Genomic DNA, 11,898 nt, shown 5'->3' on the forward strand with positions numbered 1-11,898 from the left:
ATTACATCATCAATATAATAAAATAAAATATAGTAGACGTTATCAAAAATAAATTTTATTTGATTGACAACCATATATAGTGATCAGTATTGTCTATATTAACTAATTATATAATAAAAGTTAATTTTTATAAGTATATATCATATTAATTAAAATATATATTATATTAGTTTGAGATTGGTTTGGCTTGGATTGAAAATTTAGTTACCGAAATCCAATCTAGTCCAAAGTAATTTCAATTGGGTTGTACTGAATTAACTTTGGATTAATTTCAGCAAGTCAAATAAATTCTTTTGCAGCCCTAATCAGTGGGAGGGACGGATCAATATTTGCAAGGTCATAGGATTTTGTCAATATTTTTTAGGGAAAAGGGCTTCCTCTTATCTTAATTATGGGGAAATTATACAATTATTTCAGTTTTTTTGCATGTGGAACCAAATTGTACAAATGTCACACACTTTCAGAAATTTTCTGCAAGCAAGATTTTAGAGGATTTACCCTAGGGTTTTCAGCATTGCGACAATAGCTGCTAAAGAATCACATTTTTTGTCCATTTCAAAAAGAAAAAAATGTAGCTCTTTGATAGCCATCGTTTCAATGCCATTCCAGAAACCAGAAATCATCAACGTGGAAGCAACATTCTCGTTCTCCATTTAAGCCATAGTAGACAGAGTGCTTGTTTTTTAAAAATTCTTTAGTGTCGCAGGTGTGAATGTGTGATGCCTGTGGCTAATGAATGGAACAGTGTTTGCAAGTTAGCAAAAAGATTTGGATTGTTAATGACAGAGAAATATTAGTAACACTAGACCTGCGTGTTGGTTGTCGAGGGGGAGTACTGATTTAGGTGGCTGCCACTTTTGACTCAGAAAGATTGGTCAAGATGTTTTGATAAATGTGTTTGATGAAGAGCAACATACCTAAACTCATCTATAACCTACTTCAACGGGGAAAAAAAACTTTTCTTTTTTAAGAGAATAAGAAAGATCTATCTAAAATATAATTATCTGGATTCAAATGCTTGAGAATACACTATTCAAGACTTGAACCTAAAATTATTATTTGCAAAGCTGGCAAGCCCAATTCACGTAAACCTGAACTCATTCATGACTTCAAAGCACAATAAATTTAATTTATCAGAAGCTAAAGAGAAAGATCACATATAGTTCGCGATATACAAAACAAATGGAATTTAAATTACACAAAATACTGTTTCAGAATACAAAATTATATTAACAATTATAAGAAATTGAGTTATACAAAGCCAATATGAGGTCAAGGCAATGGTTATTGCACATCACAAACAAGCCAAATTAAACAGTCAATTAGACTCAGGATTGTTTAATTGATATTCTAGATATAATGCACTACCAAAAATTTATGCAGTTGTTCAGCATTTTTCTGGTTTCTGAGATGAAATGATTTTGGAGATTCTTTCAGATTTCAAGGCCTTTACTATGTCAGTTCATTTACAGAAGCTGGGCTGTGTAGATACTACATTTCAATGAACAAATACTTAAAATCAACAAAAAGTGAAATGGTACAAGATACAGTACAAGAACCACGATCGTCTCTGGCCTTCATCCCTGAAGGTATGAACGATTACTAACAGCCGCATTCTCCGTAAGAAAACACTCAATCTTTATTAATGCCTGCCAAACAGAAAGATAAGTTTACTCAGAAGTTTTCTTTTCCAGCAATCCAATATTGTGAGCTTCCAGCTCCAATACACCAGTTAATGGATGCAGGGGAAAAAAAGGATTTAAGTGAAAAGGTTTAAACATGAGAACCAGGATTAGGTACCTCAATAGCGATAGCAGTAGGCGTGAGTGCAGAAACGTCGTCATGACCCTGTTTATTTGCTATATCTGCACAATTGATAAAGAAAATGTAGTTTGGTAAATTGCATCAAGGAGTTCCTGAAGAAATGAATAAAATAAGCAATCAAGCCAACAGGTATACTTAATGACTAAGAGCACATCCAAATAGCCCCCTAGAATGTAGTATTTCTAGTGTATACGTAAAAACCCAAACCATGAGACGAAATGGAAGTGGAAAATATCAATAAACTTTGATCTGAGAATGCAACATAGATGAATTAAGAAAAACATTTGAAAGTATAATGAAAAGAGAAAGAAATATAAGATGCATATAGAGCACCATAATCAACCTAACTGAAAATGAACTATAGATTTCAATCATGGCCCGAATGGGGAGAAGAAAATAGATGAGAGAAGATGTAACCAACATATTTTTCAAACATACGTTCTAGGCAAACTCTTGCATCAGCATTGGCATAGGCCTTGCCCCTTTTTTCAGAGAGTGTGGTCAGCTTCATAAAAGCCTGCAGCAATGTAACTGTCAAATGATACATCCACCTATTGATTGCACATAATATAAATCATTTTAACACTCCCCAAACTTAGTTCACGGTCCTTTATAGTTGACTGGCAACCATTACGTGATAGCAGGTTGGTTATGTCACAACTCAGAACCTCACCCAAAAAGGCTAGCCAGAAGATGTTATTTTGATTCCTTGGCTCTATATGAGTACCCAAGATCTACCCAGTACCCAGCCGACGTGGGACACGCCGCATGGATCCTCACAGGTTAGTTGACCACAATAAATGTGACTTGGAATTTCAAACACATTCCTTCAATGAGAGAAAGAACTTGCATGTTAAGGGCAAGAATGGAGCCTCTGAAGTGTGAACCAATATAAACATCATATATATCCCTGCCTCGAACTCAATGGTCTCTCCTTGGAACCATGACTGCTACAAATAGGCTATCTATGTGATTGTGCAACAAGTAGTTTTTTCCCTCCCCTCAAATGGCAGGGTGGCTACCTTTGTGTAGGGATCACCAGGTTCTTGATGCAAAAGAGGGCGAGAATCAGTCCCCACAGCAGCAATCCGCCTCGCCAGAGCATCCAAAGGAACGTCTAACCAAACACTTATTCCTTCTTTCATATATCTCCTGGCAATTCAAAGTAGGAACACCCAACTCATATTCTTTCTTTGTTTTCAGAGGAACCCAGTTTAGATAGCTTCAGAGAAGGTAAGACAGATAACATGTTTTCAATCAAGTCTATTACCAGTTAATTGGTCGAATCACAGCACCACCTCCAGTTGCAACAACTAAACGGCGCATTGAAGACAAATCCCGAAGCACTTTACTCTAAGATATGAATACAGAAAGAAAAGGAATAGCTTAGAAAAGTTGTTGTTCCTACTATAGATATAAACAAGCATATTGACAATAAACAATGACCCATTCATTTGCGTCGGCTATTCCATAATGGAGGTAGCAGATTAATCTATCATCTACTAATTACAAAATATCCTGGAAGATTCAAGATGAAAGAACATAGATCAGAATTTATTTTGAACCATGTCCACAGTTTAATCGCCGTAATTTCCAAAATGGTACCTCATTATCTCTGAAGAAAGCCTCACTGTGCTCCTTAAAAATCTGAGCAACAGAAGATATTCCAACAGCCTGCTCAACCAATTTGTCACTGCAACACCAGCAAACATGAAGGATTATTATCTCCTAGGAAAAAAGCCATCATACAACTAAGCTCTACAAGATTCATCTGAGAAGTCCTCCAAAGCAAAACTATTCATTCATGCTACATCATGACTAACAATACTAACCTGTCAAAAAAAGAATAACCTAACACTTCTGATAATATCTTTCCCACTGTGGTCTTCCCGGATCCCATCATTCCTGCATAAAACCAAATACTCAACCATTGCAAAAATGCATACAACAATTGTCGCTGCTACAATATCAACCATTTCTTGCCCAACGGGTGGGAAAAGGAAACTAACCAACTAGATATAGACACCGTCCATTCAAGTAAGGAAGAACATCTTCCGACTTTCTCTGCAATTATGCCAGCACCGAATCAGATGATGCTGTGAAAGAATCAATGCAACAACATAGCTATTCCCCCAGCCACAAAAACTTAACATAGCTATTCCCCCAGCCACAAAAACTTACTGCTATTCATCTTGAGAATGATTTCGTACCTTTAGTATGAGGGCTTCATCAACTGAGTTATGAAAGTTCTCCGACCCTACATGCCATTAAAATGCAATATAAATTAACTTAGCTATGAAAAGGATAATATAGAATATTTATTACCAACAAAACCATAACCATGTACCATGACAGATATCTCAGAAGAAGCTAATTTTCAGTTATTGAAAATCTTAATTCAGCAAAATACATCAATCATAGTAGTGATCTTATGTCATATAAAGTCATTGAGAATAAGAATAGCAATAAGGTCATATCAAGCATTTTTATTGGAGTGGCCTGTTATGTAAGACACAGAGAAGCAGAAAGTTCTATACTCTTGTAGGGAAGCTGGAATAAATCTGATGCGGCTAACAGTTGAAATCAACCATATGCCCCAGTCAGTTCATAAGTAACAAATCACAGGGTAATAGTTCCAAATAGGATAACCAGATGGTAGAAATATGTGGGTCGATATGTTGAAAAGAATTAGCTTTCTTCGAAATAATTTAACAAAAAAATATGAAGGGTCAGAGCAGTCTCGTTTCTGCACATAAGCTTAATAATGAAGAGACCGATCACAATAATCTGATTTTTTTGAACAAACACGGATGATAAATAGATCAATGGGAAATCACGTTTTCATTTTTGTGGCACAGCTCAAGCAAACATCGGCAAGTTCGAACTTGCAAATGAACCAACCAATAAGTGATATGACAGAGAGATTTCAATGCATGATTGCACTATGATCCAAATGTACCCATCAGGAGTTCGAAATAACCATCACAACAGTTCACTGTCCCCATGGTCACAGACACCAAAAGCATGATAAAAATCTAACTCAACTGCCCAAGAGAATATAACAGGACTATTTGCAAACAGCTAACCTATGTGAGGTTATGATGTTTTTCCCAGGAGAATCTCGCGGAACTATTTACAGAACCTCTCTCTTACAATAAGCGAGACATAAATCCACCCACCGGGTTGAAGGTTTCTTCGACATCCTTCGCATCTGCTTCTAGAAAAACTTAGAAGTTTAGATCTGTTTAATTACTACATAAGAAATAGTAATGCTACGTATAACGTTCCAATCTTCACAGTAGTTACCCCTAATTAAAAAACATCCAGCTTATATATAACAGAAAGAAACATTCGAATCTAGGAGTTTAGACGAAGTCAGAGCATAGCTTAATCCAAATAAGACAGACTAAGCATTAAAAAAAAAGCTACATTTATTTTATTCACATTCACCAAAGCTCATGAAAACATGGAAATTTCCCGTGACAATCAAAAAAACAATCCTATTTCAATGCATATAATTCAAAATAATAGTTAAAAAAGGAAGCAACTTTCTCGAGAAATTACCTCCGGATTTCTTATAACAACATGAAATCTTCAACTCCTGGTGCCTGGATCGAACTGCAGATTGGCACCTCCGGGAATCCCCCAATCTAAGCGTCTGGACCCTCCTCTCTTCCGAGAATCCACTCGGAAACCTCAAGAAACCGCCGGTTTTCCCCCCAGTCCTCTCGAAAGCGATCCAAGGACAGGACTGGAAGCTGAGAGCCGCACTCGCCTCCATCATTCAACCAATTCAAAAGATACCGAAGCCAAACAGAAAGATCTCCCTTGTCTCTAGAAATCACCACGAAAGGCTCCGCCGCCGATCGGAGAACCGGAAATCCGTCATTGTTTCGCGATCGAAGGAGACCGGAGGGTTGGAACCGGCGGGTGATTGGAAGGATCGAGGCGAGGCCCTTATGGCGAATCTCGGAACCCACGGGTTTGGGGAGGCCGCCGGCGGGGGCGGCGCACGATAAGCGGCGGAGGTGGCGCAGGGTAGCGGGGGAGGGAGGCCGGGCCGGGGGCGGTGGAGAGTCGGTAAATATTTATAGTCGGCTTGCCGGGATCCTGACGCGTTCGAGCAGTTGCATTTCTTTAAAAAAATATATATTTCAAAGTACCAAATTAACCCTCCTTCCTACAGTGCTAGTTTTGACCTCTTAATGCTGGGATTTTTTAAATATGCACACAATTTTTGAGATAATTATGTATGGACACAGGACACAGGAAGCCTAGGATTATTAGAGTTGTTCATAAATCCATCTCTGGCATCAAAAGATATCCATAAAAAAAGAGACATATTTTCTCTTAAAAAAAAGGTTATGTGATGAATATTATGTTACATATAATATATATTATAATATGTTATACAGTTTTTTTTACTAAAATGGCCATTTATATATTACGAGTACGAATGCATCCAATAAAATTAAAAAACAATATGTTTAGATTATAACATATTGTATTTTGCTAGCATGCACTTGTGAATGTTTCATTATATATATATATGTCATATAAAATATAAAAAATATTTTATTTATCAAAATATAATTTTAAATATTATATAGTATCAGGTACATGTTAATAAGATAATAGGTTTTTCAAAAAGTTCTTTTATAATTCTAATATATGGAAAAGAAAGAAAGTATTTAGATATTTGCTTAAATATAAAAGCAAATATTGTCCTGGAAGATGAAGAAATTTTTAAAATGCTATAACCTTTTCCTGACATTTAGAGAGTAAACCCAGTACAAGCAGAAAAAAAATATTATAAACTATCCAAAATATATAAAAATCTTATCAATTTATGAAGCTCAAGGCAACATCTAGAGCAAAAGAAAAAGCCTAAAATAATAGGAGAGTATTGCATAATTATCGCAACCTAATTAGAAAGGAATAATCGTACATTAAAGGTAATGTCTTTCACCAAATAATATGAATAAAGTGTTTTCAATATTTTGATTAGAGATTTATTTGTTAATTAGATAGATATTAAGGGTGAATGTGCGAAAATTTTTTGATCCGCAGGCAGATTTAACGATTAGATTTTTTTCAGAAAAAGAATGAGGGCAATGTAGTCACAGCAAATCTAGGGGTTTGGTGGACTCGAGAAAGAAAGGAGCACCAGACACGAGGATCCAACAACCATGCCTCGTCGGACAAGGAGTTTGGTGGGAGATTTGACCGTGCTGAAATAAGAGCTCTACTAATCTGCAATTAATTTAAAACACCCAAAAGGGCACCCTCTCGCTGGGACGTGGGAATCAGGGAGTGGGCCCTATGTTCGAGCGTGTGCGTTTCCGCGAATTCTCAGAAAGTAAATGCTTTGGAGAAAAAGAAAATGATGGATGAACTCGTCAAACCTTACATTTATCTATACGAATTCCTAGTCTTCGGACCAAGTGTCACGCGCCTGGTTGGGACTAAGTGGACTTGGTGGCACGTGAGTTAGCATACGTGGCAAATACGTGTATTTGTAGAGAAAATGGTGAAGCCGGAGGTTGCAGTATGGTGTACATAGTTGACCTAGTCATCGGCCGTTGGAGCAATAAAAGATTGGCCGAGATGGACTCGTCAACGCGACAATGTGATCAGTTTGGATTCATGTGAGAACCGTATCGCAGTCATTCGTCTATTGTGCAATCAGCCATGATAAGATAGTGCTTGTGCCTTCACAGGGTATGCTGTCTATTGTCAGACCTTCATGGATGGTGGATGATGTGGAAGCTCACTTCTTACATTACTAATGGAGGTCTGATTTTTTCCTATTATAAATCTATTTGGAAGGCCGCTGCACTAGAAAAAATATTTTTTTTTCCTTTTTTTTATGGTCAGCCTTGAAGAACAAATTGCATGCAGGATCAATGCCTGCTAAAAGAGATGGCAAGTGAGCTCCTTGTATGGAATCAGATTGGAGTCTATAAATCACCTCTGTTTTAGATGCCTGTTTACTGAAAGTCTTTTAGAGGACCTTCAGAATTCAGCTCAATTTGAAAGGTTAGCCGTCAGAGTATGCATGCTCTTTCGATGGATTAAAGACGACAGAATTCCAAGAAGTTAAAAGAGTGAGGAATCAATTGATCGCAACCCTATGTTAGAAATTTGGAAGGAAAGGAATGCAAGGACTTTTCTGAAGAGGAAGAGCTCTATTTATACCGTCTTACAGAAGACTCTTCATGCTTTCTTGAGTTGGAAGCACTTATGACCCAGGAAGATGGACATCATGCGTCAAAACCTGTGGATGGCTTCAGCATCCCTTCTGGCCATCAGGGTGCCTTGAGATCTCAGCATTGTATTGATGTTTGCTGCATTCATTTTGCGTTCTTTTTAATTTTGCGATCTTGTTCATAGTCCCCTTTTTTGAATAAAATTGGGGGAAGCATCTTAGTTCCTTCATTTTACATCAAAAACAAAAAAAAAGATAGTGCTTGTGGCATGCATGAGATGGAGCATGGACCATCTGTGGTGCGTGCGCAACAACATAGATGATATGCAGCCATGGATGGCCGCTATCAGAAGATGGATACCCATCAAACAAGACACTCCACAAGTATGTGCCGTGCTATGCACAGCATGTGTTGTTTGATAACAGTTTATCTCCTCATAGGCAGCTGTCTAGGGATGCATAGTACTATGCAGTGCGCAGGCCGCACCTAGTTGTGTGAAATGGCATTGCATGCGTTACACTAATGATATCCGGTCATAAATCCATGTGAGATAGATGAATCGATGTGATTGGATACCTAGATCTCTCCAATTCAATAGTACAGAGGATCAAAATATTTCCAAACGCTAGCCACTTTCACTATTTAGATATGAGTCCAATGTCTTAGTTAGGGAACGTTTGAATCCATAAAACAGCAGAGCGATGGAGCGCAACCTTCGCACACCATGTATTAGAAGAAAGGAAAGGAGCAGCCATCTAATTATCTAAAGCATTTTATATAAGAATCTAATTATTTCTCTATTTAAAGTCAGGAAAAAAGTAAATTATTTTTCTATTCAAAAAATAAAAAATATTAAACTATCTTTCTTAGTTGAATTGCAACTAATTTTTTAATTATAAATAAATTCTTCGGAATCAAAGTGCGAAGTAACTATATTTTCTACCTGCAACTTATTCAATACAAACCCCACTAGCTAATGTCTAACCCAATCACTAAGGTCTATCCAAGGGAGTGGAAAACATGCAGGATGACAACCTTACAAATATTAGTTTTTGCAACCATGAGAACACGGGGCAAGCTTATTTTGAAGCTTATTTTGACCAGGGTAGGTACACCAATATTCAAATTGAGAAGTTGGTATGCAACTGTATATGTAATATAATAACTTACATGTGCACACAACCTTTTTTTTTTTTTTTTTTTGGTACAAGAAGGCGCAAAACTAAAAGAGACAAAAGAGTTACAGCCTATCTAACAAGGCCTAATATACACAGCTCCACAAGGATTAAGGATTTGAGCAAAAACAGGATGAAGTCGATTATGATCCATAAGTGTATAGTTGCCTTCCAATGCTCGGCTAGCCAGAAAATCAGCAGCCTAATTGGCCTCTCCCCGATTTTAGGTCACTTGCGCACTTTGTATCCTATATGGCATACTTTTATATAATGCAATAGGTTTCACCCAACTCTTTTCTCGAAAATTAGAGAGAGGAGATAACTGTGTGAAACTATCATGCTCATGGTCTGCATTATGTATATAGGTTAGGTTGGATTAGTTAGGCCGAGAGAATTAAAGGTCACAAAACCTAATATATATGATAAATATTTAATTTTGATAACAAATAAAAATCTAGGTACTAAAACAAGAAGCCAGTTCCAAACTCAATGTCAATCTAATTCGATCAATTAATCTTGCAAGGTTCGATATATGACATATGAGCTGAGATCAAATAATAAAATGCTTAAAACAAGTTTACAAAGTATATGGGCAATATGGCCGTTAGAACTGTCGTCTGCATTAGGTGTGGCCACGTTGGCGCACTAAATCTAAATATAGTGCTTATCTTCAGCTTGTGGTCCGCTGCTCCGCGGAGGTCATCAACGCCGCCATCGGCTCACAGCTGTGTCGAAGTGTGGTTTCGTTGGGTCGAGGTATAAAGTGGCACCAAATTTCTGTACGTTGACAGCTAGTGGAGAGACTATATCCCACATATGTAACCTCATGGCAGTCCAAAATCTAATTTCTTCACCAATCATCGATTTAGGTGGCCCCTCAATTTTTGTAGACTACTTTAATTCTCTTCTATAAGTTTGTTGCTGAAACTTATCCAATAGAATCAGGCTACAACAAAACCAGCGGCAACAATAAAAAGCCCCACATGATTTGGTAGGTGGGTTGCATAAGAAGTTGGGAAGTTGGCCAATTCAAGGCAATTGGTGGACCAAGTATCACAAGCAGTGATGGGGGCCGAAATAGATCGTCCAGCCCACAACAGACACCAACGCCGACCGGACGTGTCATCGGTCCGGCCTACAATCAGCCCGACCTCGAACTCCACCGAAAGCTCCTCCGACCTCGGATATCCGCCGACGCGCCTCGGCCAAGCTCGGAGCACCTTCCTTATTCGCCGACGCGCCCCGGGCCAAGCTCGGGGCGCCCTCCTTATTTGCTGACGCATGTCCTCTCCAATTATACGCCCCGACCCCTGAGCTCGGGGCGCTTCGCCAAGCACACCCGGCATCCATCAAGCTGACCTCGCCAAAAACTTGATGCGATCTCTCAACGAGTTTAAACTTACCGACGGTCACACCCATATGCGTGCCCACGCCCTTTTACATGGTCGTATATTGCGACGCCACCATGACGTACTACTCTAGCAATACCCTGCCAACATCTTCCCGTTCCCAAGAACGGACTCCACCGCACGCCGTGATCAAACTCTGCGCGCCACTTCCACTCATGATGAGGACAGGCCATATCCTGCCACGGCTATCAACGCCTTACAAGAACGAACTCAACCGCGCACCACTCCTGCTCATGATAGGAATGAGCCATACCTCCGCCACCTAAGCACCCTTACCGGGACAATAAATAAAACCAACAGGTAACACCTAAGGGGACTCTAGGGCAAGATCTACAAAACTCCATACTAACTTGATCATTGGAGGGCCCTCACCGAAAACACCGGTGAGGCTTTGTGCATGTACACTGTCGGTCAAAGGAGGTAGCTCTCCTCATCTTCCTCCGCGCTCCGGCAGCTCCCTGACTCATCCGACGTGGTCACTCTCGGGCCAGATTTGAACCACAACAAGCAAGATGCCACTGCCTAATGGGAATGGAGGGTGAGAGATTAGGAGGTTGATGTTACCATCTGTATGGAAGTCAGAAGAAACCAAAGCAGTATTTTTTCAGCAAAATCAAAGCAACAAGAATTTTTGGTACATGTAATAAGTTAAATGCAAGCAAGAAGGGAAAGATCAAAGATGTTGAAGTTAGACTTGTATATCAAAGTTTGCGTGAAAGCCTGAGTTACGATGTGCGAAAGCTAGAAACGGGAGTCCTTTGCTATTAAAAAAAAACGAATATTTTCTTCTTTAAAAAAAGGAAAAATTATAAGGACTTGTGACATTAAATGAGACTAAAATGCTACTATTGAAGTGCAACTCCGCCAGAAGCTAAAAAAATCCACAAGCATATACTTTTATAATTAAAATAATAGATATGTAAAAAGGAGATCAGCACTAGTTCTCCAAATTTGAAATGAGCACACTTTGTTATAAATTTAAAAAAAAAAAATCAAAAGGAGTATATCGTAGTAGCATGGTGTTGTGAACTTATTCTCGCGAAAATTGCACTCCACCATTTTGTGAATTTGGGCAGCAGCTCTAGCTTTAGAAATTTCCAGAGTAGGGGCCATCTACATAGACATTTACTCATGATATTCTCTTCGTTTTAACTTTTGACACCTAATTTCTTCCCGCGATGGCCAGGACCACGCCTGACCAATAAGCGTCCTCCATGTGGCTGGCTGGTGGTGAACATTCTCAATGATTAAGATAGCAAAATATAGCGAGTACACAATAGA

The 11,898-nt window shown here is 38.6% G+C and overlaps 1 protein-coding gene across 1 annotated transcript; it reads right to left on the bottom strand.

The window, feature by feature from the left end:
* Window positions 1-1,310: 1,310 nt before the first annotated feature.
* LOC103703479 (shikimate kinase 3, chloroplastic-like) lies at window positions 1,311-5,902 on the bottom strand. The gene is made up of 10 exons (XM_008786336.4): window positions 5,389-5,902; window positions 4,035-4,081; window positions 3,834-3,888; window positions 3,657-3,729; window positions 3,430-3,517; window positions 3,095-3,177; window positions 2,847-2,976; window positions 2,263-2,341; window positions 1,801-1,865; window positions 1,311-1,649 (listed from the first exon to the last, which is right to left on the bottom strand). Exons 1-10 carry the CDS (start codon window positions 5,606-5,608, stop codon window positions 1,578-1,580), a joined length of 912 nt encoding a protein of 303 aa, XP_008784558.1. The 5' UTR covers window positions 5,609-5,902; the 3' UTR covers window positions 1,311-1,577.
* Between the last annotated feature and the right edge of the window lie 5,996 nt (window positions 5,903-11,898).

The sequence above is a fragment of the Phoenix dactylifera genome, chromosome 6 (genome assembly GCF_009389715.1).
Source record: "Phoenix dactylifera cultivar Barhee BC4 chromosome 6, palm_55x_up_171113_PBpolish2nd_filt_p, whole genome shotgun sequence".
Lineage (NCBI taxonomy): Eukaryota > Viridiplantae > Streptophyta > Magnoliopsida > Arecales > Arecaceae > Phoenix > Phoenix dactylifera.

Coding starts and splice junctions, on each gene's coding strand:
- LOC103703479 (XM_008786336.4), bottom strand. CDS start 5,608: ATGATGGAGGCGAGTGCGGCTCTCAGCTTCCAGTCCTGTCCTTGGATC. Junction 3,518..3,656: donor GGTTATTCTTTTTTTGACAG/GTTAGTATTGTT, acceptor CTGGTGTTGCAG/TGACAAATTGGTTGAGCAGG. Junction 1,866..2,262: donor TGCAAGAGTTTGCCTAGAAC/GTATGTTTGAAA, acceptor TCAATTGTGCAG/ATATAGCAAATAAACAGGGT.